Source organism: Podarcis erhardii (genome assembly GCF_964252035.2).
Source record: "Podarcis erhardii genome assembly, chromosome: 10".
Taxonomy (NCBI): domain Eukaryota; kingdom Metazoa; phylum Chordata; class Lepidosauria; order Squamata; family Lacertidae; genus Podarcis; species Podarcis erhardii.
The window spans coordinates 24,481,875-24,508,233 of record NC_138500.1 but is presented as its reverse complement, the minus strand read 5'-3'; the positions used below and the strand labels follow the sequence as shown (position 1 = coordinate 24,508,233).

The 26,359-nt window shown below is 38.4% G+C and overlaps 1 protein-coding gene and 1 long non-coding RNA gene across 3 annotated transcripts in view; one reads left to right on the top strand and one right to left on the bottom strand.

Annotated features, from left to right (window-relative positions):
* PARPBP (PARP1 binding protein) overlaps positions 1-26,359 on the bottom strand; it is a 32,422-nt gene that overhangs the window by 4,605 nt on the left and 1,458 nt on the right. For both annotated transcript variants that reach the window (XM_081878925.1, XM_081878926.1), the window contains exons 3-10: positions 24,355-24,508; positions 18,804-19,028; positions 16,956-17,066; positions 16,035-16,205; positions 14,321-14,475; positions 3,531-3,714; positions 2,449-2,615; positions 1,320-1,401 (exon numbers count right to left, since the gene is read on the bottom strand). In XM_081878925.1, the coding sequence (XP_081735051.1) occupies positions 1,320-1,401; positions 2,449-2,615; positions 3,531-3,714; positions 14,321-14,475; positions 16,035-16,205; positions 16,956-17,066; positions 18,804-19,028; positions 24,355-24,504 (1,245 nt within the window). In that variant the 5' untranslated portion in view covers positions 24,505-24,508. The remainder of the gene's footprint in view (positions 1-1,319; positions 1,402-2,448; positions 2,616-3,530; positions 3,715-14,320; positions 14,476-16,034; positions 16,206-16,955; positions 17,067-18,803; positions 19,029-24,354; positions 24,509-26,359) is intronic.
* LOC309351407 lies at positions 16,638-21,011 on the top strand. The gene is made up of 2 exons (XR_014160835.1): positions 16,638-16,707; positions 20,741-21,011. It is a non-coding gene; the product is annotated as an uncharacterized lncRNA (long non-coding RNA).

The window sequence follows — 26,359 nt, the reverse complement described above, 5'->3', positions numbered from 1 at the left end:
TCCTCTTTAGCCTTGCACAGCCTCCCGCGGCTGGAGAGGCGCGCAATGCTAAGAAGGAAGCCAGGGGAGCGATCGGGGATGGATCGCGCTCGCTGCCCTGGCTTCCTCTTTAGCCTTGCACAGCCTCCCGTGGCTGGAGAGGCGTGCAAGGCTAAAAAGGAAGCCCGGGCAGCGAGCGGGATGGATCACGCTCGCTGCCCGGGCTTCCTCTTTAGCCTTGCGCAGCCTCCCCCCGGCTGGAGAGATTGCGCAAGGCTTTTCTAGAGGAGGGAGAAGGGACTGACTGACCGCGTCAGTCCCTTCTCCCTCCTGGGGAAAAGCCTGCAAGAGCCGCACGAAGCTTGTGTGTGGCTCTTGGGGGCTTTTCCTGCCTGCCTCCCCCCCCCCCTGCATTCGCTCCATAGGACGCACAGACTTTTCCCCTTAGTTTTTAAGACGGAAAAACTGCGTCCTATGGTGCGAAAAATACGGTAATCTGAACTCTTATCTTGTTCCGCCGATTTCAGTGTAGCGTAACTGCATTGTATGATACTATATTTGGTGATGTTTAATATATGTACTGTAGTTCCAACCTATCACATTGCATTATCACAATACCAGAGGTTGTGAGATTAGAATGAAACACAGAGTACCATTACAATTGGTGCTTTACTGATATAAAGGCCCACAGGATTAGATCTAAGCTGTTAAGCTTTGCTTAAAACAGTTTAAATCCAAATTAACTTTAAAAAAACCTTGATACATATTTTTCTTCAAAGGACTCTAAGCATGCTTATTCCACTGCAGGAGGCAAACTAATCATTTACAGCAATAGCTTCTGGAGACTGAAGAATGTCCAGATCTACCCCTGCTGTTAAGGTACTTGCTACAGACAAATAAGCAGAAGTGATCAGTTCACAGAGGACAGACCAAAATGCTCTGTTTTACAGCTTTTTCCATCTTTAGAAAACTTTCAGTATGCTAAAGCCAGGTTGTGGGGAGCACCTCAGCCAAACACATCTTCCTAATCTCCACCCCATGCACTAACTTCAGTTCTTTATCCCTTGTATTAAGTGAGAGTTCCCCAGTCTGGGTTTATTATCATGCTTAGGAAAGGAAGTGTAGGAGCTGGTGCATGAGGGTAGACAGTGTTTACCCCAGTGCTTGTTCATGGCAGTTTTGTTGTTTTTTAAGGGATGGTGGGGAGAAAGAAGAGTGAAATAAAAGCATCATTTCACCTGAAATTGCAAATCAGGCCTCAGACACCAGACAATATAGATATGTAATCAATTAGATTAATAATAGTTCTCCTCAAGGCAAGGATTTTGCAGTTATCATACCTTAATTTTTTTTTCACCAACTGCTGTCCGAATTCTCTGTCTCAAAACTTTTGGAGAAGATCCACTAGATTGTGCTGGAGATCTAAATTAATATAACAGTGACTGTAAGCAATAGTGACCAGCCCAATATATGAGAACATATTACGGTGAATTTTCATTACATGCATATATAGATTTGGCGTCTGTTTTTTAAAATTCCAAAATAAATGACTTTTTAGCATATGAACAAAAAAGCAAACCCAGTCCCAAAACAAAACCTACTGCAGCTGCTCTGACTGAAGAGATGCAACATGTATTTTGATCTGCAGAGACCTTTGGCTGTGTGGGTGTTTAATTCATTTTAAAGAAGGGAGCCAATTCATATGTACACAAAAAATGCTTGTGTAAATAGGTTCCCGTCATGAAACAAATGCTTTTTTAGTTCAGAAATCTGCAGACATACAAAGGAGCTCTGTACCTATTGATGACAGCTTGATTGGAGAAGCTAATATTGGGGCGGGGGGTGAGACAACTTATTTATTTATCATTGTACATACTTTTAGTTTTTTACCCTTTTTCTACTGTTTTTATTTTATCACTGTAGCTGTAATGACCATTTTGGGTAAAGTCATAAGTTTACTAAACATTCTGCTGAAACTGAATTTTTCATTAAGGAAATATGGGTAGCAATAAGGCTTCTCAGTTGCCATATTTTATCTAACTCCAAGCAACATAAAACTGGCTCAGTTAGAAAGTATCTTTAACAGTACTTAAGTCTTGGTATGCTTCTTCTCAAGTGTTTCACTCCATTTTTTACTTTGCAATTGTTTCCCCCTTGTTGATGACATTATTTTTGTTATACAGAATTCTATGACTAATATTTTATTGATACAATATTGTCATCCTTTTCCACCCAAGAATAATTCCAGCTGAGGACAGTTGAATGCATCAACTTCCTGAGCCACTGTCTTTTTTGAAACACACATTCCACACTTCCCAAGTTACAGTATGCTTGTTGTTCTTTACATAGTCTTTGTATAGGAGATAACTGCATATGAGGTGGCCCCAAGCCATCAGTTTCATGGGGAAAAGTATTCTTGCTCTCACCTCTTCTGTGAGGCTTTGCCATTTTTCAGCACCTAGCACTTACCTGAACAACAAAAATGTACAAGGGAATCCGAATTCATCACCAAACAACATTTGGAATTTGTTTTTGGGAGGAGGATCGGTAGCTGCTTCATCCAAAAGTGCTAATAAAGCCTTTACAGTATCTTTGCCACAATAAGCAGTGCCATGGTTTATAGCATGTAGCTTGGGCTGAAATTAAATATTGACTATTATTAGCTTTACAGGAGGGGTTTGCATCAATTGACTCACCTGATCAAAGTAGTTTTAGGTCATACAATTTAGGATATAAAACCTCTCTGATAAAGCTTAAAACCTGAACATAAATGTTTGTGCATGTGTATCATTGGATCAAAAGTGACTAGTTACAGGTTGGGATTATCAGATACATGGATGGAGGTTGTATCACATGGTACATCTACTTATCTTAGACCATGCTGTGCCCCAACTTAAGACAGCAAGAATTAACAAGGTGCACCACTGAAGGTGTTCATGCAGAAAGATAATGCCAAGGGATTGAAGCAAGGGAGAGCTTAGCAAAAAGACCTCCCAGAGTTAATAACCAATCCAGCCAAGGAAAAACCCAGCATATAAACATAATGGTAAGGGTAATCACAGTGTCAACCATTACTAAGAATGAAAGGAAAATCTGTTTTCCCCCAAAAATCTAAAAAGGTAGAAGTTTATAATGTTTGGGTAAAATTGTTGTTGTTGGTAGGAATGTCTTGAGACATTAGACAAAATATAGAATATTTCACTCTGATGTTAAGTTATCAGTATTAAATTATTAGAAAAACTCTTTTCTTTCATAATTCTTTAGAAGTACCTTATTTGCCAAGTAAGACTATGTGTGTGTACACACACACACACACACACACACACACACACACTCATCCCTCAGTGCAAAGCAAATGCTTTATTTCAACTTGTTAAACCCATATTATAGGAAACCTAGATTGCATAGATAGTTCTTACATTGTATTACATATATTACCTATTATTGTATTAAATTTGTATTACTGAGTTAGTTTCTACATTCAAATCATTTTAAAAAATGTCCTTTCTTTGATATCAAACCATTTAAAAGAACAAAAGGGGGCCCCTTACCCGGGCTGGACTAATTCCAGTGGTGCTAGCTGTCATAGACTCATGCTGAAAGTTGATAATATTTTTAATCCTCAATTCCAAATCTTGTACAACTTCCTCTGCTGCTTGACAGAAGGCATCCCTGCTGTTTCTTCCTTTTATCAAATGCATCTTGATTGTTGATAGAATTTTCCCCCCTGCAAGTCTAAAAACAGACCTAGGGTCATCTCCATATTCATCTTGGCGCTATTTTAATATACTTAATAGTTCTGAAAACAGAGCGTCTTCACAGTTAATCAAAACTGTTCAGCCAACAGCTTTGATCTATTCAGTTGCACAGCATCATGCAATAAGATCTTGCCCTTTAATGCAATCTTTCACTTTTAAGAATTGGGAGATTACAAGAGTCAAGGAGCAGGGACAGTAGACTTCTCTCTAGTTTAGAATTTTAAATAGAAAAGGAAATAATTAAAACTTGCTATGCCATCAGGCTATCATTTGTTCATTCACATTATCTAATTCTGCTCATTAGCCACAAGTGGATTAAAGTTTGAAAAGAAATGAAATCTGCCTGCTGTTATAGAACATTTCCATTTCCCAAACTTTTATAAGCTCATAAGCCAACAAAACTGTTTTGAGTGCTGTATAGCAGTAATTAAATAGCTAGCACAAACAGGTCATTTACAAACATATTTTTAATAAAAGTGTCTGACGTATGCTTCCAGCAGCAGAGGGAAAGACAAGATTTATGTATTTTTAATACAGTGCTTATTTTATACAAGTCAGTTCTCAACACTCCATGATGCATACTAGTGTGTAATCAAGAAAACAGAAATTTAGTGAGGACCATGCAAATAGAATAAGTTCACTTCCTAATCACTAGAATCACTAAGTACAGTGAGCAGCTTTAATCACTACTCCATGGCAATTCTTACATGATTGTTGGGTGTTTGTTGGTATATAGGTAGGAGTAAAGAATGTAAACTTTCCATCCTTCTCTGACCCCCACCATTCAAACTTGATAGGCCTTTAGCTAGCTTAGTAATAAATGAAGCTTCTGCTCTGTTAGCTCAATTGCATAGTCAGGGAAATCCTCCTTTTCAAGAAACTCCAGTAGCCAAGCATTTTGTCCCAAATATGACCTCTTAGTAAACCACTACTATGTTTCTATCTAGTATGGATTTTTACCTGCATAATTTCTGATCAAAGAGCTCTTAAGTGTAAAATCTGAGTAGTAAAACCTATGGTACCTTAATCCAGAGTTTTCCCCATACACAAACACTCAGTGCTTTTTTTTTTTTTCTTAGAAAAAAAATGTTTAGCACTACTCTCATTTTCCTACTCATATTGAAATACTGCCCCTTAATGAGGCCAAACTTACATTCACAAAATGTTTAGGGGTATGTGTACCCCTGCATCCCCCCAGAAAAAAAGCACTGCAAACACTGCTACCTACCTTCCAATAAGGGTCCAGCATAATTAAAACTTCAGTTCATCATAAGTATAAAAAAGACTCTTTCCAGGCCAGGCAACCTACAACAGTCTTTTGATTAAGATGCTTACAAACCAATCTCGCATTAAAAGTTTGGCAATTGTGTATGAGGATCACACCTAGTCTGATTGGATAGTTCTACAAAGAGGGCCATTTAGCTATTATTCTTGTTCTGGCAGCACAACATTCAGGAAAACTAAGATCAATGTGTTTGTTTCTACCTAATATTGCTGCTCCAACAGCTAATATCCCAATGCTCATTTTTCTTTCCACGTTCTTCATTTCCAGGAAAAATGTTCCCATTCCCCATCAGATATACACAACTCTAGCTGGAGCAATGAAAGGAAAACTTCATTCATTTTTCATATGAGGAGGCCAAGACAAAATACTGATCTACTGTGTATGGGAATTAAAGACATTATGCCATGGTTTTCTTCATTTTGCATTAAGGTACAGTATAAACAGATTAGTCTTCCTATCCGATTCTACCCTTGTTTAATCAAAAGTAAATCTCACTGAATTAAACAGGATTTGCTCCTAAATAACTATGCAAGGGGTTGTACTTGAGGTTGATTTTATTAAGTTGCCCAAAGTATTAAATCTGTTCCTGATACATTGCATGAATGATTTTAAGCTGTACAAAAAAAGCCAAGCAGTTAAGATTTGGTCTATTTCACTTCCTGCTACATTACCTGTGCCACATTAAATTAATTTAAACTGATTTCTGTCCCACCTCTGACCTGCAATATTAACAACTGGGAAGTTACACTTCTGGTCAGCAGAGTGGAGCATACAGTAAGGGGTTGGCTCATCTTCAGAAGGCAGGGTAAAAAACAATTCTAAAAATGTTTGCAGTAGCAAGCTAGAAGAGGAAAGAACTACCCTCCTACCCTCTCACTTGTCCTTGATGATAGCATTGTGGCCATGGGGGGGGGGGGGACCACACTGGGGAATGAAACCTTAACAGAATAGTATAAGGAAATAGCTAGAAAAATATGGAGAAGGGGTATATTTAGAATCCCTGCCTGGCTTACCAGAGGGAACTGCACAAATGTGATGTACATAGACCCTTCTATCCCACCCCACTGATTTGACTCAAAAGGCAGAGCTGTATGCACTATTGTCTGCTAACTAGAAAAAAAATCTCTGCTTTACAGTAAATCCAACTTTTCATTCTTCATCAGTGGATTATACAGGAAAGGGATTTACAAATGCAGTACCCTCATGGACTAGGTGGAAGGAGAATTAGTAATCACAGCACTTGTTGTAGGATTCTCCTCCCAAAGGCTGCTTCTGTCAAAACATATTTGTCTAGTTTGAGGTGCCTGGTGAATGTAGAGGGGTGAGCCCATGTGAATGCCCTGCAGGTGTCCTCCGTTGAAGTTCAGGTATGCAGAACAGCTGAATATGCTCAAAAAACTGGTTGATGAGTGTCCCAAGTACAGTGATGCCTCGCAAGACGAAAAGAATCCGTTCCGCGAGTCTCTTCGTCTTGCGGTTTTTTCGTCTTGCGAAGCAACCCTATTAGCGGCTTAGCGGCTTAGAAAAAGGGGGGGGGAGCGAAAAAAATTGCAAGACTCGCAAGACATTTTCGTCTTGTGAAGCAAGCCCATAGGGAAATTCGTCTTGCGAAGCGCCTCGAAAAACGGAAAACCCTTTTGTCTAGCGGGTTTTTCGTCTTGCGAGGCATTCGTCTTGCGGGGCACCACTGTACTAGGTACATGTCCCATGTAGGGAATCTATGAATAAATGCAGGGGGGTGGCAACAGGAGCAAGGGGTGGCAACAGGAGAACAGAACCACATAAGAACTGCTTAGTGTGGCTATGGGACCTTCCCCCAATCCAGTAACATTCAGTCCAGGGCCACCAAATGCTTTCAAATCAAGACAAGCTTGCACAAACTCAAGAATCTCTCAGACGCCTGAAGCTGTGGCCTGGACACAAAGGCATTTCCACCAGCAATGGAAAGCTTTCCTGGCCATTTCATAGACAAACATCTGGAAGCTAGGATTTTCCAGGCCACTTTATTGGGAAAACCCTTCGTCTAAAGCCACTCATGGTCTAAACACAGAGCTGCTGCCAACATGGGGGCTTATGGGTTAGAAAATCCAGCTGCATTGGGATATGCCAGTCTTCTTAACAGCCCATCAGGTCCAAGAACCGCAGACTCTGGAGCCAGTGGCAATTCACTAGTTGGACCCTGTCTCAGAGAGTTCTGACCTTCTGTAAAAGTTTGGATAGGAGGAGAAACTGTCAGAGTAGTGACAGGGAGGTGACACGGGTACCAGGTGACCTATCTTTCTCAAAACTGGGTCTTGGATGGGGAAAAGCCTTGTAGGTGCACCATGCCCATTAGATGGAGCTGGATTCAGGTTATGAACTTCCTTGTTTTGTCCAGAAGATTGTCTTCTTGCTCCTGGGACACAAATGTTTTGAGCTGGATTGTGTCACCCCCTCCTCACTCCCAGGTGTTGGATCCTCTCAGCTGTGATGAGAAAGCTCTTCAGTTGATTTATCATGAAGCCATGTTCCTCCAGTACTAAAGTGGTGGTCAGGATCTCCCTGCATGCTCTGGCCTTGGATACTCACAAGTCTGATCCTATAGTAAACAAGTTGCTGGCAGCATAAAAAGAATACTACTCCTCAATATGATTTTATAGTATTTACTCTTTCTGGGAACTATGTGACAGAGAGAGCAATACAGACTGTCAAGAATATGGACAGCATTCAAAAACCTGATAAGACATAAAACAGCTTCCCCAACATCTATTCCAGGAACAGGAAAGCATATATCAAAATCCTATTACAGAGGTATCAGCATTTTTATTTTTTCCCGTCATGGCAGTTACAGAAAATGCACATTGCAATTTATAACAAATATAATGTATTATATTACGGTATGTTGTTATACAATAGAAAGACAGCTCATGATAGATTGTGGGCATCAATCAGCTGGAGAACTTATGTTATTTTACCAATTACTTATTTTAGAATGCTCATTTTTATAGAATAGGTGTTTGAAATGCTCGCTCGGGTATTTTGATGCCAACTCTCTGGAATTTCCCCTCGCCATATTCAAAGCCTTGTATTATCCCTCATAGTTTTCACAAACCTCTTTTTACTCCAGGGTCAAAGACTTTGGAAAATTCATCAGCTGGCTAATCAAGCTTTTTTTAAAATAAAATAAAATACAGTGACCACTTTGGTAAACTCCATCCTCACTAGGTACTGTTCCCCTATGGGTGCCTCATCAAGGGGTCAATGGTTTTTATACTTGAACTTCTCATGTAATGACTGGTATGATGTGATGGGCATGCAGATTTATAACTATCTCAGCTTAGAAGCATATTCCATTATTTAAGGATGCCAGAAATATTTGCCCAGTTAATGGTTTAACACATAGCTGGGCTGTTTGTCTTCTCTCTGCTAAAAAAGCATGGCCAACTAAAGGACATCCCATGTAGCTGTTCAAAGAGTTATATATCCTGAGCCCACAAACTGCTCGAGGATACAGGAAATTTTTCTGGTCATGTGATACTGAAATATATTTTCCTAAGGAACCCTCCATTATCATGTCATCTCTCATCCCACACTGGCTCTCTGAGAAGCTTTGTAACTATAGCAGGGAAGGTCAGAAATTAAGGGAGCTGGAGTTGTACAATGTTTGGAGGGTCACAGGTTTCCTATCCTTAATTTATAAACTCATTTTCACTTGAATCCCACACGCACCTCCCTTCTCTCTCCCTTGCAATCCTTGCTCTGTCTGCAAAGCTGACCTCCTGTTATACAGCTCACAGTTATCAGGTTCATGTATCAGGTTCTCATCCTTCAATGAACTTCCTGAACTTTTGCCTAAACTGACTGCTTCTTCCTCCACATTTCTCCTTGTCAATCCCATTCGTTCTTCACCCATCCAGATTTGCCCAGATACTGTGAACTACAAAGTTCTTTGAACATAGATGTCACTTCTGTGGTTGTGCACAGGATGTAGTACTAGGCAAGTGTGCAGTAACAGCACTAGCCTCTGTTACTACAACTGAGATTCTTTGGTAACACAAGAAAGCAAGCTTAAATCAAAACTAGAGAAAGAAAAAATGGAACAGAAGCAAGAAAGATTCACATATCACAATAAGGCACAGGGCAATGTTTATGAGCTAGAATTAGTCCAAACAAGTCCCAGTTTCATGTGTTCCTCCCCTCCGGAATTTGGAAGTTTTAACCTCCACTTTTAGTTAAGCTCATCTTGCTATGCCATCTGGACCCAGAGTTATAATAAACTTCATCCATCAGCTTCAGAAACCAGTTTGAAGTTGGCTTCTTTTAAAATTAACCAAACAGTGGTACCTCAGGTTAAATACTTAATTCATACTGGAGGTCCGTACTTAACCTGAAACTGTTCTTAGTAGAATTATTGCTGCCCAAATCAATTGGCAAGGTGAAAAATTGATAATTGTCGGGATCTACGCACCAAATGGAAATAAGACTGATTTTTATAGATCACTGGAGGAAAAATTGTTCGAGTACATGGATCAAAAGATCATAATAATGGGAGATATGAATGGAGTTGTTTCATTGGAAATGGATAGACTAAGAGAAGTAAAAAACAATGAAGGGAAATTGCCTAAGACATTTTTCACGATGACGAAGAATTGTAATTTGATAGACATCTGGAGACTCAGACACCCATTGGAGAAGCAATTCACATATTACTCAGAACCGAATCAGTCAATGTCAAGAATAGATCAAATATGGTTATCGAATGAATTGACTCCAAGAATCCAAAAAATTGAAATCCAAACAAAAGTGATTTCGGATCACAATCCGATAGAAATGGAATTAAAAGGATTTGAAGAAAGAACTTTTAGGTGGAGACTGAATGATAATTTGTGGGATGATCAGAAGATAGTTGAAAAATCACAAAAGAAATTATCTGAATATTTTATGGACAATGTCAATAAAGGTACGAAAATGAGCATTGTTTGGGACACAAGCAAAGCAGTAATGAGAGGTTTTCTTATTCAGCAAAACTCATTGAAGAAAAACAATAAGGAAAAAAGGACAAAAGAGATCTTACGACAGATTATGGAGAATGAACAAAAACTGATTAAAAAACCTAATAATGTGAAGATAAAGCAGGAAATAAAGATTCTCCAAGCACAATTTGCAATGATAATAAACAAAGAAGTGGAGTGGAACATCAAAAGACTAAGACAAAAAAACTTTGAGTTTGCAAATAAATCAGGAAAATGGCTTGCGTGGCAACTTAAAAAGAGAAAGGAACAGAGTACGATCAACAAAATTAAAATAAATGGAGAAGATACAGTCGATCCAAAAGAAATAAGGAAAGGATTCTTGGACTTTTATAAGCAACTATATAAAAACAAGGAAAGGAACAATAAGAAGAAAATAGAAAGATATCTAAAAGACAAAATGGTGCAGAAGATCCCGACAGACCAAAAAGCCCAACTAAATGCCCCAATAGAGAAAGAAGAAGTAAAAGAAGTGATAAAGGAGTTGAAGAGAGGGAAAGCCCCGGGACCAGACGGGTTTACATCCAGTTACTATAAAGAGATGAAAGAGGTGCTGATGACCCCGCTGACTGAAGTCATGAATAACATTTTGAAAGGAAGAGACATTCCAGAAACATGGAAAGAAGCATATATTACACTAATCCCAAAAGAAGATTCGGATTTAACTCAAGTGAAAAACTACAGGCCTATTTCATTATTGAACACGGATTATAAGATTTTTGCTGGAGTTTTAACGAAGAGACTGAAAAAGATATTAACAAGATTTATACACAAAGATCAAGTAGGCTTCCTACCAGGCAGACAAATGAGAGATAATATAAGAAATGTAATAAATGTCATAGAATATCTGTCTGATAGGTGCGATAAAGAAGCAATCTTAATGTTTGTGGATGCAGAAAAGGCCTTTGATAATGTGATTTGGGAGTTTATGCTGAAAAATTTAGAATATATGGAAGTGGGACAAGAATTTTTCAATGGCATAAAGGCAATCTATACTGAGCAGAGAGCAAAATTGATTGTAAATAATGTGATTACCGAAGATATAAAAATATCTAAAGGAACAAGACAAGGCTGCCCACTATCGGCATTGTTATTTATAACGGTTCTGGAAGTCTTACTAAATGCAATTAGACTTAACAAGAAAATAAAAGGGGTAACAGTAGGGCTAAATGAGTATAAAGTTAAAGCCTTCGCTGATGATTTGGTAATGACTATGGAAGAGCCAATAGAAAGCATAAAGGAAGTATTAGAAGAGATGGAACAATTTGGAAAGGTGGCGGGATTCAGACTGAACAAGCAAAAGACGAAAGTGATTGCAAAAAACATGGAACAGAATATGATTGAACTAATGCAGCAACAAACTGAGATAGAGGTGGCGAAAAAAGTTAAATATTTGGGAATTTGGTTAACACCTAAGAATATAGATTTGTATCAAAATAATTATACCCCGGTTTGGAAGGGAATCAAGAAAGAGCTGGAGGTGTGGGCCAGAATGAAATTATCATTTTGGGGAAGAATATCCACGATAAAAATGATGGTGCTACCAAAGATGTTATTTTTGTTTCAGACTATACCCATATTAAAGGGTATAGGAATCTTTAAGGAATGGCAAAAAGTGATCTCAAGGTACATCTGGCAGGGAAAGAAGCCTAGAATAAAATTTAAGTTATTGACAGATGCTAAAGAAAGAGGAGGTTTCGCCCTGCCAGATATGAAACTGTATTATGAGGCAGCATGTTTATGCTGGATAAAAGAATGGATAAAATTAGAAAACAATGAACTACTCGATCTAGAAGGTTTTGATAACAGATTTGGATGGCACGCGTATCTTTGGTGTGATAAAAAGAGGGTTCACAAAGGATTTGGGAATCACATCTTCAGGGGTTCTTTAATAGAGGTATGGGAAAGATACAAAAATATATTGGAACCCAAAATTCCGCACTGGTTGTCTCCGTTAGAGGTAATGTGTGTTAAAAAAACTAACATGAGGAAAAAATGGGGTACGTATGGTGAATTGGTGATTAATGAAGGAGGGAAATGGAAATTGAAGCCATATGAACAAGTAAAAATGCTTATGTATGACTGGCTGCATTATCGTCAGGTAAATGAAATATTTAAAAAAGATTTGAAGGAAAAAGGCTATGTGGAAAAGGAATCGATTTTCCAAAAAGATATAATAAACAATGAGTATAAAACTCTGTCAAAAATGTATAGGATATTGCTGGAATGGCACACTAAGGATGAAGAGGTTAAATCGGTAATGATACAATGGGCAAAGGATTTTGGGTATAATATTCAATTCGATGAATGGGAAAAACTGTGGAAAGAGAATATGAAATTTACGGCATGTACGTTATTGAAAGAGAATGTAATGAAAATGTTTTATAGATGGTACATGACTCCTGTAAAATTAGCGAAGATGTATAAGGTTGATAACAAATGCTGGAAATGCAAAGATAAAGAAGGGACGTTCTTTCATCAGTGGTGGGAATGTAAGAAAGTTAAAAGCTTTTGGGAAATGATTTATAATGAGATAAAAAAATATTAAGATATACTTTTGTGAAAAAACCAGAAGCTTTTCTTTTAGGTATTGTAGGAAAGGACATAAGAAGAAAGGACTATAAGCTTTTCCAATACGCAGCAACAGCAGCCAGAATCCTGTTGGCCCAAAAGTGGAAACAAGAGGAGATACCGACGATAGAAGAATGGAGATTAAAATTGATAGACTATGCCGAACTGGACAAATTAACTGGGAAAATTAGATATACTAAAGACCAAAAGTTCATCGAGGACTGGGGAAAATTGGTGGATTATCTGAAAAACATTTGTGGTATAAACACAACGTTAGTGGGATTTCTAGAGGCACTGTAAAAATACAAATAAGTATTGTTTATAAAAAAAAAAATGGGAATAAGGAGGAATAATGGCAATATGGAAAAAGGGAATGTGTACTAAAGGTATAAGTACGAATGATCTCAGAGGCGCTGAAGGAAGTTCAAAACAGGTATAATATGTTGTATTCGATATAAAATGTATAACTGGATGAAAACTAATAAATTTATTTACAAAAAAAACAAAAAAAAAACAGTGGTACCTCAGGTTAAATACTTAATTCATACTGGAGGTCCGTACTTAACCTGAAACTGTTCTTAACCTGAAACACCACTTTAGCTAATGTGGCCTCCTGCTGCTGCCGTGCCGCCAGAGCACGATTTCTGTTCTCATCCTGAAGCAAAGTTCTTAACCTGAAGCAATATTTCTGGGTTAATGGAGTCTGTAACCTGAAGCATATGTAATCTGAAGCGTCTGTAACCTGAGGTACCACTGTAGTTTTAACCACAGTTTGTTTGTCCAGATAACACAACAAACTGTGACAAACTTAAAGCAAAAGCTTCTGAACTCACTCACCCACCCAGCCACATTGGAGTTGGAAAGAGGAACATAGTGTGTAAACTTCTGTCTTATTTCCGTTTATGCATGTCACGAAAAACTAGGAGTGAGGAACCTCTGGCCCTAATTAGGCTGTCAGGAATCCACCTACTTGTCAGTCACAGCTACCTGCCAGTCCCATGACATCATGGCAGGTATATGCAAGTAACAAGATGGGAGAGCCAAAAGGGCTGATCAGCAGGGCTTCAGAAGCACTATACGCTCAGCTTCTGAAGTACAACTATCAGCTGCTCACTAGTACTCCAACACGCTACATCATCCAGTGTCATTGTGACATCTGGTGATTGACAGGTGAGTGGCCCAGCGCAGCTCAAGTTTGGGCAGCAGGGGTTGGGGAAGAGAGAAGCATAAGGCTCTGGCCTGCTAGACTGATCCAGTTGCTTCTGTGCTAAACAACATATAGTGTGATGTGCAAACCAACTCAAGCGTGTGGGAAAGCAAGGAAAGAAAGAGACCAAGGCTGCAATTCTATGCCTACTTTCCTGATAGAAGGCATCTTTTAACTCAATGGGCCTTATTTATGAATAGACATGTATAGGATTTCTGTGTCTACTCAGAAGTAATTTCCAGTAAATTTGATGGGGCTTACTCCAAGTCAAACTATTTTCAATTTTTTTTTTTCAAATAACCTCTCTTGCCCTGTCTTCTTTACTGCAGTTGTTATTAAGGAAAGGCTGAATAGATTCAATCTTCATATTGATAGGCTTACAAGGTTTGAAAACCCTCTATCTAAAATACCTAAGAATGAGTGCATTTGTAATAGTTGCTGGCTTTGTTTTAATGAAGGAATGTACATTTTAAACAGTGTTGCATGTACACATACATAGGAAAATTATTACCTCGGATCCTGGACTTCACCAATAATTTCTTCCAGTTTATCAATGAAGTGAACCAAGTGTGAAAGTCCCTTCATATGGGTTCTTAAAAGATCAGTTGGGGAAGGGGCATAACCTTTTCCTCCAAGTTCTATGGTTCTGATAAAAGATGTCGCCATCTAACAAGACATATAATTTGGCTAAGTAAAATAGTAATGCAAACATAGAAAACCAATACACCACACGTAAACCACAAATATTCCCACAAATAACAGGATGATTCAAGGCATCAAAGAAAAGTCCAAATTATTCCTTAAAATTAAACATAATGGCTTTCTATGCGATTGTAAAACAAAGACAAATCTGTTCCAAATATGATAACTGTGTGCTATTGTGAAGCAAAACTACAAATCTTTGGAAAACTTAAGTATATTAATTGTTCAACCCATTCTACTGTTTCAAGCCAGAAGGATTGTGCCTGCATAGTAAGACAAATTTGATCTTCCCATTAGCCACCTTACATTTAAATGTTTTGTGCAGAATTCAATTAAAATTGTGTCAATCAAAGCAGGTACTAGCATCAGGTGACTTCTGGGTCAAAATTCTGACCCCATAGCTGCCAATTCAGAGGTGGCCTGTATGGAAGGCACATAGGTCTGCCTCAACAGGACTTGGGATATTCATTGACCCTCAACAACATCATATAGTAATCCTTTGGCAAAAACGTACACAAACTCAGTTAACCAATGCACCAGAATCTGGTGGGTCTACAAGTGTGTTCTTCTTATCTACATATTGTATAATTTTTTAAAAAAGATGGGGGTTAGATTTTTAGAGAACCCCCAACCTTGTAGAATAATTCTGCCAGTGCTCATGGATACACTACAGATTGTGTGTGCTTCATAGGATCTTGACTACTCAATGGAAAGTATTTTGTCATTCTTCTTCTTTAGAACAAAGCTGCCAAAAGAAAACCATGTTTTTATACAAAGAAGTTTTCTTTCTTTGGTAACCATAAAAGAGTGGCTGATGAACATAGTCCAAGTCCATAATTCATAAAACACCAAATAATACAACTTTAGGAATTGAACTGATTAATCTTTCACATGTTTCCATACTTATTCAATTATAACACCCCAAAAACTTGACTATGCTACATCAAACCTGTTCCCAAGTCATGTTTTGAAAGGAATTAACATTTAAAACCCAAATTATGAATACATGGTACAGTGCTGTGGCCTGAGTGATTTCCTATGGCTCTGTCACTGATAATGGGCAAAGATCTTTGAGTAATGCCAATTTGACAGAATTTAGGAAACACTTTTTTCACAACTACTGCTTCATAAAGCAACTTTAGTCCTCTGAAGCCCTTCAGTTTTGATTTGCTCCCCTCTGGCTCCACCAAAACTATACTGATACAGATGGGCTGTCCTGAGAAGCTAATATATTACAATGATTTCAGTCAACTTTTTCAGTATTTGGTGTACTGACACAGCATACCTGACTGCAACAATCCTCACAGAAACTATGCCTATATTCACTTATCTAAAATGGCAGACTGGAGGATTTGTACAACCAGCATGGATAACGCAGTACAAATGGATGACTTCTGGCTGTTACATGAACAATCCCAATCCAGCTCCTATATAGTTTGCTTTAAAAAACCCCAAAAATCGTCCTATTGCATCTCCTCAATGCCTTCAAATACAAAAAAAATGCTTTGATTTGTCATACGTACCAAGAATATGGACATTTGTCTCTGCTGTGCAGCATGTTTTAGGTCAGTAAAAGCTTCCCTTCCAAGTCCTCTGTCAGGAACGTTTAAAATGTAAGCAAATGCCAGGTCATTCTTGGAGTTAACCAATATACTTAAATATGCATACAAAATTTTCTTCACCATCAATGGTAGCTACATAAAAGAGAATCCTGTTAGTTTATTCTATAATAATAATAATAATAATAATAATAATAATAATAATAATAGGTGGCTTCCAACAAAATATTAAAATACTGTGATACATCAAACATTAAAAGCTTCCCTAAACAGGGCTGCTTCATGAAAACACAATTTAGCAAAATATTAGGAAACTCTCATGTAGGAAAGCAAAAATACTACACTAGCTTTCAATTCACTAATCTACATTTTGAAAAATCAGATAAGCAATTAAAGAAACAAATATGGATTATAATTAATATATAAAAGTACACTGGACAAAATTTTAAATTACTTTTGTTCTTTCCAGCCTGAGATCTAGACTTTCCATACTGACCACCCTGGCAATAGACACTATTTCATCATAGGACTGTTCATCATTCCAATCTCATTAATGACTCCAAGTAAATTTTATTGTGTCAGGCATTCTATCTCCAGAGCAAGGTTTGAGTAACTGAAAGGCAGCAGGGGTGTACAGGTAAGAAAACATGGGTAAAGATTATGATGGGATTCTGGATCTTGGAATCTTTTACCATGCTTATCTACATGTTCTGAAATGTCTTTCCACAAAATAAAATACTAGTTTTCTTCTTTCAAAGAAAGCAGAAATGCAGCTAAATTTCAATACTGTATTAGAGTCCAAGTGTGATTTCTGTACATAAGCAAATACGAGTTATGATAAACACTATGATAGTTGGGATATAGGACAATACTCATACATTTTACCTCTTCATGATCCTGGTTCACTCTGCTGGTTGGTGTTGAGGGGGTAGTAAGAACTGAATGATTCTCAATGGCTAAATCTGCTGTTCCGGCAATAAATTCTAACAGTTGTGCCTTTGGGAAGCAATAAGATATATCAGAACTGTAACTAGACACTCTCCTACCATTCTTTTCAAGGAACAGGTTGTGGAGACTGTTTTGATTCTTGAGTACCCAGAACAAAGTTTGCTGCACAATTAGATAGCAAAAATCCCAAAGCAGAAAAGTGGTTGAGGAATATGGATACTCAAAAAGAAAACTTTACTGGTTAGCTTTAAACTGGTCCTTGTTGAGAATGCAGGATTAACCATTAGTGCCAGAATCTCTCAGAGTGCTCCTTTTCTCTCTGTTCACATTCTCCACACCATCCATAATCTTATATATGACAGAAGTATCAAAGATTATGCATGTTGTGGAGAAAGTGGATAGGAATTACTTCTTCACACAGTGCATTAACTAGAGGATTGGCTCCCACATGATGCAGCAATGGCTACCAACCTGGGTGGTTTAGACAAATGCATAGAGAATAAGGCTACCATGGTTACTAGTCAATGTTCTCTCTCCACTGTTAGAAGCAGTGTGTCCCAGTATACAAGTTGCCAGGAATCCTAAGTAAGAATGCTATTGCACTCACATCTTGCTTGCGGGTTTTCAGTAGGTATCTGGTTAATCACTGTGAGAACAGGATACGGGAATAAACATCTGAACTGATTCAGCAGGGCTCTTATTATAATTTTTTAAGGATATAACATGCCACGATCACATTTGTAAAACAGAGGCTTGATGGGGAGGGACCTAAAAATTGATTCCAGAATGTTTGTTGGATAGTGAAAACCAAATTGCGGCTTCTGATTGGCTGCAGGAAGCTCTTGTAGCCAATCAGAATCCACAGAATCCCCATCGGATATTCAGGTTCCAAAAGAATGTTCGCAAACTGAAACAATCACTTATGGGTTTGCGGCACCAAAACATATGAATTCTAGGGCGTTTGGGATCCAAGGTAAGATTGTACAAAGAAATCTCATAACTAGAGAAGTTTCTTTATATCCCAGTAGCAGAGTACATGAACATGGACATATGTAAGGCTGGAATGGGCTTTAATTCCTTTAGATACAAGTTTCTGGTACTGTTTTTGTTTTTTTAAAGGTGATTAAGTGAATCAAAAATGTGCAGGCATTTGATGATAGGGAAATAAAATGATAAAAAATATTCAAGAATCAAAATTACAAAAAAAATCAAAAATCAAAACTTCTAAAGCAAGATTTCAGCAGGCAGAACTTTCCTCATCACATGCTCATAATTTAAAGTACCATAGCAGTTTGTCTTCATAATGTTTCCGATTAAAGTCACTGCATCCCTGGAATTTAATTCTGAGTTACTCTGACATGAAAGAGCATCCTTTCCATAGAGTTGTGCCAGACACATTAAGAGGGGATTATCTTATTTCATAACCACATAGCTTTTATCCTTACCAAGTTTAGCACAAAAACTGAAGTAGCTTATATGGCTAATATGTGGCTTTGGCATGGATTGCAGGATTACTGTGTAGCTAATTTAGCTTCATCTACATCACTTTCTTGGCAACATTTTATTCCATTCTTTTAAATAAGCCCACAAAAGTTACTAGCCCACAAATAATGCTTACCAATCCACATTTACTTTGTTAGCCATTTTTGTGGCACAGCAACAGGCTGAGATAAAGCAAATTTGAGGTGTTCGTTTCCCTGCTTGGTCACCTTAAAGTCCAGCTTACTTGTCATAGGCTATGAGTAAAGTGGCTGTTTTAATTAAATAAATAAATAAAATACTTACACAGGAAACCGATTCATTTTCCAGTGCTAGTGCCCTACATTTTTGATAGACATCTATTAGATCCATCATATTGCAGCGTTTTAAAAAGCTGGCATATGCACTTGTGATGTCAGCATAGTTTTCAGGAGCTTCCATATTTTTCTGCAGTATGCCCAGTTTGTCAGGTACCAGGTAATTCCAAGTTAATAGCAGTTCACTAAGAGATGCTTCAAAATCTCCGCGGTTCTGTAAGTTAATACAAGAGGGGGAAATCTGCTTACCGTACTTATTTGAAACAGGAATTGCAGGCTAATAAAATACAAACCAGTCTTACAAAGTTATATTCTGCTGAAAAGCAAAAACTAATCACATAGAGCATTTAACTATTTTTATGAAAGACTTTAGGGAAAATACCCATATCAGTTTCCTCCCCAAGCCTTTTAAAAATGCATTGTTGTGTCATGGTTGGATTCTAATGAGACATTATATAGGAGAAAACATCAAAATAATATATCTATGTGGACTGGTCACTGTTTCTAAGGTTTAAAGCTACATTTCAAAATCATCATGTGACTTAGAGCCATGAGACATATGTTAGACTCATCTTCCTATGGCCACTTATAGCCTTTTCTGTTTTCCTCACTCTTCCTTTCCTCAGTTTTCCTTACATTTTTCGTATTTATAGCAATGCCTTACTTCCTGGAAATATCAGCCTAGTGTGGTACAGGACTAGGACATGGGGGACCAGGGCTCAAATCCTCACTCAACTATGAAACTCACTATGAGACCTTGGGCCAGTCACTGCCCCTCAGACCAACCTACATCACCAGGTTGTTGTGGATATTAAATGAGAGGAAGAACCATGTATGCCTTTAGCTCCTTGGAGAAAAGGGTGTGTGTGTAACAAATGTAATAAATAAATACATATCTTAAAGAGTTTCTAGAACCTGGTCTCCCACAGACACTGACCCTTACATACTTATTTTATTTATTAAATTTCTATTCTGCCCTTCCCCTCAATGGAGCTCATGGTAGCAAACAACACAGTAATAAAACTGTACATATAATAAAATACAGTAAAAACATATTTTAAACACTTAAGAATGACTAAGACCATCTAAATACATTTAAAAGGCTTGTTTACCTTCCCCATGGTGGCAGCATCATATGCCATCAAACCATTCCCTGGACAAATGCTTTGTGGAGTGGAGTGGCTTCAGACTAAAGCTGAACTTGCATCCAATTGAAATGATTTGGACAAGCTAGTCTTTATCTATACAGTGGTACCACGGGTTAAGTACTTAATTCGGTCCGTACTTAACCTGAAGCACCACTTTAGCTAATGGGGCCTCCTGCTGTTGCTGTGCCACTGGAGCACGATTTCTGTTCTCATCCTGAAGCAAAGTTCTTAACCTGAAGCACTATTTCTGGGTTAGCGGAGTCTGTAACTTGAAGCGTATGTAACCTGAAGCATATGTAACCCAAGGTACCACTGTACTACATTGATTTCAATAGGAAGTACCGTATTTTTCGCTCTATAAGACGCACCAGACCACAAGACACACCTAGTTTTTGGAGGAGGAAAACCAAGGAAAAAAATATTCTGAATCTCAGAGGCCAGAACAGCAAGAGGTATCACTGCGCAGTGAAAGCAGCAATTCCTCTTGCTGTTCTGGCTTCTGGGATAGCTGCGCAGCCTGCATTCGCTCCATAAGACGCACACACATTTCCCCTTACTTTTTAGGAGGGGAAAAGTGAGTCTTATAGAGCAAAAAATACGGTAAATGTCATCTGTGTCCATTCCACTCACCATGTTCACATGTCATGCTATGCCAGTGTTTCTCAAAGGGTGTGGCATGCCACACTAGTATGTCAGGAGAGGATGGCAAGGGCAGCAGGAAGATTTGAGGACAATCATTCAGTGTAGTATAGTATCATTTTTTTATTATTATTTGCAGAATATTGATAGATATCTTTTCAAAATGAGAGGAAGAGCACCAAGCGATACTGAGGACAATCCTAGCTGTGATCCAGAATTGCTGTTTGAACAGAGCGCTTGAAAATAGCATTGGCTATTCTTCTACAGTTCTCCGCAACGTACTGTTGTGAACAGGGATTTTCAACTCTGACAAATATGAAAGATTGCAAAAGAGAAAAAGGCCTTGATGAAGAGATGATAGTTTGCCTGATTCAAATTAGACATAATATAAATGAGATTACCTGACAAAAGCAAGCTCGCGTTCAATGAGAGGTGTGAGTTTATATACATATTTATGGTACATATGTAAGAGGCTTGTCTATCATATTTTGGGAATGATTCATGTTCTTATTTAGCTGCATTGTTTTATACTTTCTGGATGACCCCTGATCATATTATAAAGTAATTGTGTTCTATTTTATAAATCAAGTACTGATAGGATTTCTTTCTTATTTGTTTTCCAATGTATTTCTTATCAATAAAATATTCAATGTGGTGCAAGCAAATTTTTATTCTGAAAGTACAGTCCAGAGAAAAAAGTTTGAGACCCACTGTGCTATACTATGGTTTAGTATTACAGTATCTGCATGAGAAGAAATGAGCCACAGTGAGACTTCCATCATGCAACCATTTAGAAAAGTTTGTAAGTTTTTTACTTTCCTTTGCTTAACTGTGGTTTTGCTGTGACTGACAAATTGTTGCTAAATTAACTATAGTTATTTTCAAATCAACCAAACTCAGATTGTTGTTTCTGAAGTTGGCTTGTTTAAACCATAGGTGGCTTAACCAGTGGGTCAGGAGGCCACACCAGGTGGATTGTGGCAATGCTGCTGCTGCCATGTTGAACTTTAGCTAAGGCTAAATCCCACCTTCCTGTAGCTATGCCTGTATTGAGGTAGCTCTACATGGAACAAAGGTACTCTGTTCACTTTCTGGTCTATATCTGTGGCATTCTAGACTTCTCCTGGAATGAAAATATGCTGGGAACTAGAATGCAGAAGTGTTTTGCTGGGATAGTTTGGCTGCCTGGTAGTTGCCATCATAGCAGCTGATGGGGGCCCAGGAAGTGATGGCAAAAGTCTGGTGGTTGCAGCTCTTTTTTAAAAAAACACTGTTTTGAAACCAGTTCTTTGAAGTGTAACTACTAGTTAAGCTTCAGAATAATTCAGTCAAAATCTTTCCTCACAAGATGAAGAATTTGCAGAGCTTAACTGTGTTTATACTGGTATTGTAAAAACATTTTAAATCCAAATAAAAATGCTGTCCAGATATCAGTTTTCATGATCAGGTGCCCACCGTGACAGCATATTATTCATAGAAAGGATTGTGAGAGTTTGTGGTAGGACTCAGAAAATGTTTTGCTAGGAATAAATGCCAGCTGGCTAATTTATAAAGGAAGTTCACAAAGTTCAACACTTTAATTCTCTGATAGACAACAGGAATATTATATTTCACAAGGGTAAAGTGAAAAAAAAAATCAAACTTTTACCAATCTTAAAGCCCTGCAGTTCTTCCAAATGTTTTTTGGAATAATCATGTACTTTCTGAACATATTACTACAGAGCTTTTTTGTTCTAAATTCCAAATTTCTAAAAAAAATTCTTTACAGAAATTATTAAATATATTTTTTAAATAATTACACCTAAAATGGAAGTATGTTGCATCATGTTACTATGGAGGAATTACAAAGAAACCATGCTACCTATATGTTAGTGCAATGAAAAAATAGGTATAAAATGAGAATTCCTGGGTGCCAATTTTGGGGCAAGTACTCTTTGGTGAGAGAACCCCAGCAGAGATTTAAAATCACTAAATATGCAGCATACTAAAGCATGGAAATATAGGCTGTTAGAGCTATAAAAGATGCCCTTGTGAGTTCCAAAGCTTCCTTCTTTCCCTAACATAGAAATTTGGTAAGTTAAAAATGGTTTACTTACAAACTCTCCAAAGGTCAGTTTCATGTGCTTTTCCATACAGCATTCAGAAAAGCTTGCACAGACAGTATTATTATTAGTATTTATTAAATTTTTCTACCACCCTTGATCTATATATTTCAGTAAAACGTGGCTTAGTTGCATAGTGGTGAAAGTTTCAAAATTATTGGTACAGGAATTCAAGAGAGGCTTGTTAGAGACATGCGGCTAGGCTGGAGCAACCAACTTAGCTTCTTCACACACTGCATTCATCAGGTAGATTGAAGTGGCTTGATTAACTCCCTCCCCCAAAGTAAGCTAAACCTGGCAGAAAAGTTTAACCTCTTCGTGCATTAACTAGACTAAGCATGTTAGTAATATGAGGCTGGCTATTTGTAAGTTTGCTATCTAAAATAAAAATTATTATAAAATGCATATATAAAGCCTCTGCTGAACCAGCTGCCAGAGAGATGCAACAGAGGCCCATACTGGGTACCCTCCAATCACATGATTAGCAGCAGGGCAGGCCCAGGATCCAGTGGATCCTGTGCTGGCCCAACCCCACAGAATTGCAGTTGTTTCTGAAAGCAGCTTCCATACACTAACCATTTGGGCAAGCACATTGGGGTGCTCCCTGCAGAGCCCCCCCACCAGCAGAGGGGTTTGGATTGTTCTCTGTCTCTTTTAAAAGTTATGTTAATTCATCGGACAGAAACAATGCTTATTTTTGGTCTGGTTTGATAACAATGTTTGTTTGCCCTTGCAAACCACCAGAACAGCAGAGGCCAATAAAAGTTCCAACTTTTCACTAAAGATCTTTGTTAAACAAAAATATATCATATGTCAGAAAAGTGTATATATAACTATAAGCATAATGTTACAGATGCAGCTGAAAAACAAGTTCCTCACTAACCCTCCCCACTTTTTCATCTGCTTATAATTTTATGATGTAAAATCCTTTTGAGCTGAAAATTTCCATGGTCAGTCTCAGCAGAAGAAAGTGAGCTTTCCTGGAAAAGTCTGCTGAGGTACTTCATCCTTCAGCTGCTTGCACTTGGACAAAGAAGAAAAAATTGGTTCCACTGTAACCAAGTTACACAAATGCTAACCTTGCAGTAATTGTAACTTGAATTATATGTACTTCCAACTTTATTAGAAATGTAGTCCTCATTAAGATCCTAAGTCATTTAAGTAGTTAGGCATATATTTAAAGACACACACAAGGATATGCTAAACTGATTCCATTCCAAAGAAAAGAAAATTAAAACATATGTTATGTTAACAGCCAAAACATTAAGCATCTAACACTTCCCAACATTCTGTTATGCTTGAGTATGACAAAGAAACAGAAGTCAGGGGCCTTATTCCTCATCCATTTGAGGAATACTCCCATAACAGTGTTACCTTTTAACTTTCTCCAGTGAGGATGAATAGTTTCCAGTCAATGGCATGGGGAAGAAAGAAGAATGTTCAGTGGAACTCATACATATAACAAAAAAGCCACATTTTCCCACTGCATCTGAAACAGCCCAATGAGAAATATAAGCAGCATTTTGAAGAGGCTAGCAAGACTCCTGCCTTCTCAAGCATCAGAAGCAGTAAAGGCATCCTTCAGCTTTATCTGGGCACCTTGTGAACGAAGTATTCAAGACAGAAAATTTCCCCAACTTTGTTCACTAACCTTTTTATTGACCTCAGCAACCGATAGGTACAAAGCCATCAGCATGCAATCTACACCACACACAGTAGTCCTTTCAGATTCTGAAAATAAGCGCCATTCTTTTCGAAAACACTGAATAATATTCAAGATCCTTTGCTGAAGGGAAGGCATGATCCTAAAATTAGAAAGTAAAATAATACTAATTTTACTTAGTTTCAGTGTTAGAAACACAGATGTATAAGCTAATCACCAAATGACAGCTTAAACCTAGGTTGAGGTTGCCAAAACTGAATGTCTAGGTGTCTTTTTGTGCAAGAAGATGTATATATACCGTATTTTTCGTCCCATAGGACGCACCGGCCCATAGGACGCACCTAGTTTTTTTGGGGGGAAATAAAGGGAATTTCCCCCCCTTTATTTCCCCCCCAAAACCAGGTCGGGGAATCCAAACCAGGTCGGGGAACAGCGGTATGGCGGCGCTGCGCCTCCCTGCTGTCCCCCGAGCTTGTGGGGCTGCCTGATGTCTGCCCAAAGCGCGGGGCGCTCTGCTTCAGGGGCCCGCGCGCCGGGCAGCAGGCTGCTATCCACAGCCTAGGGAGCCCTGCGGGAACTCCCCCGGGCTCCCCAGGCTTGCTGATAGCTTCCTGAAGCCTGGAGAGCAAGAGGGGTCGGTGCGCACCGACCCCTCTCGCTCTCCAAGCTTCAGCGAAAGCCTGTATTCACCCCATAAGACGCACACAGATTTCCCCTTCATTTTTGGAGGGGAAAAAGTGCGTCCTATAGGGCGAAAAATACGGTACTTATTATTATCTACATTTCTATACCACTTTATATTTTAAAGAAAAAATCCCAAAGCAGTTGGAACACATTAAAATGCTAAATAAAACAATCCAGAATAAAACAAATTCAAGCTTCAATGAAAATCTTTCAGACCCTTCTCTAAGTGCTTTCCCCATACTTATTACCCTACTTAATTTATATAGCTGCTCTATAGCAGAAGTACTCAGAAGTGTGGTTTAGTGGTTAAAGTATTGGACCAGGACTTGGGAGATCAAGGTTCAACTCCCCACTCAGTCATGAAGCTCACCAGGCGACTTTGGGCCACAGTCCCTCAATGTACCTCACAGGGTCATTGCAGGGAATAATTGAGGAGTAGGGTGAACCATGTACTCCTTGGAGGAAAAGGTGGAATATAAACGCAATAAATAAGTTGTTCTGCTTACCTGCTTAAGAAAGCTGGAGAAACCAGCCAGATGGAGATGTCAGTTGCCAACTTGGCATCCAGAGATCTCATGGTAGCAATTGGACCCATGCCAGTAGCAAAATGTGCCTGGCATCTGGCTAATTTCTAACACTGCTTAGTTTAATTTTGAACTACACAGGAGGGGTAAACCTTTAAAAGAACAGGATAAACATAATATTCTCCATGACTAGGGGCTTGAGAAGCAAACACATCTAAATGATATTCAATAAGGACAGAACATGGCTCAAGAATAAATGTGACCTGGAAACAACAGGGAAATATGAAAGATTATGGTAAGATGAGTTACCAAAGTGACAGTATGACAGAAAAATCCTATGTCATTTGAAGGTACATAAAAATAACCTGGGGGCCAATTCTACATTGGCTTTGTGTGCCATAGGGAACTGGTGCACGCAGGAAGATTTAATCTCTTCTCAGCAGATGAGCTGGGGGTTAAATTCTACTCATTTTGGCTACATTAGCCAGTTCTTTACATAGAATTGGTGCATGCAACCAACTCAGTGGTCTGTGAGGCCAATCCTGGTAAGGATCTGGCCCGTGCAGCCAAAAAGATTGCCTAGTGCTTGCAACAGAGAACATATAACACTTGTACTTCAAAAGTACCACTGGTTGCCAATGTGTTCCCAGACTAAATTTGAAGGTGCTAGCACGTACTTTTAAAAGTTTGGGCCTATATAACTCCCTCCATACGTTCCTTCCTTTAAGACCTATGAATGAGAACCTTTAGGCACTTATTGTGTCTATTAAGCAAGAAGCTACTGT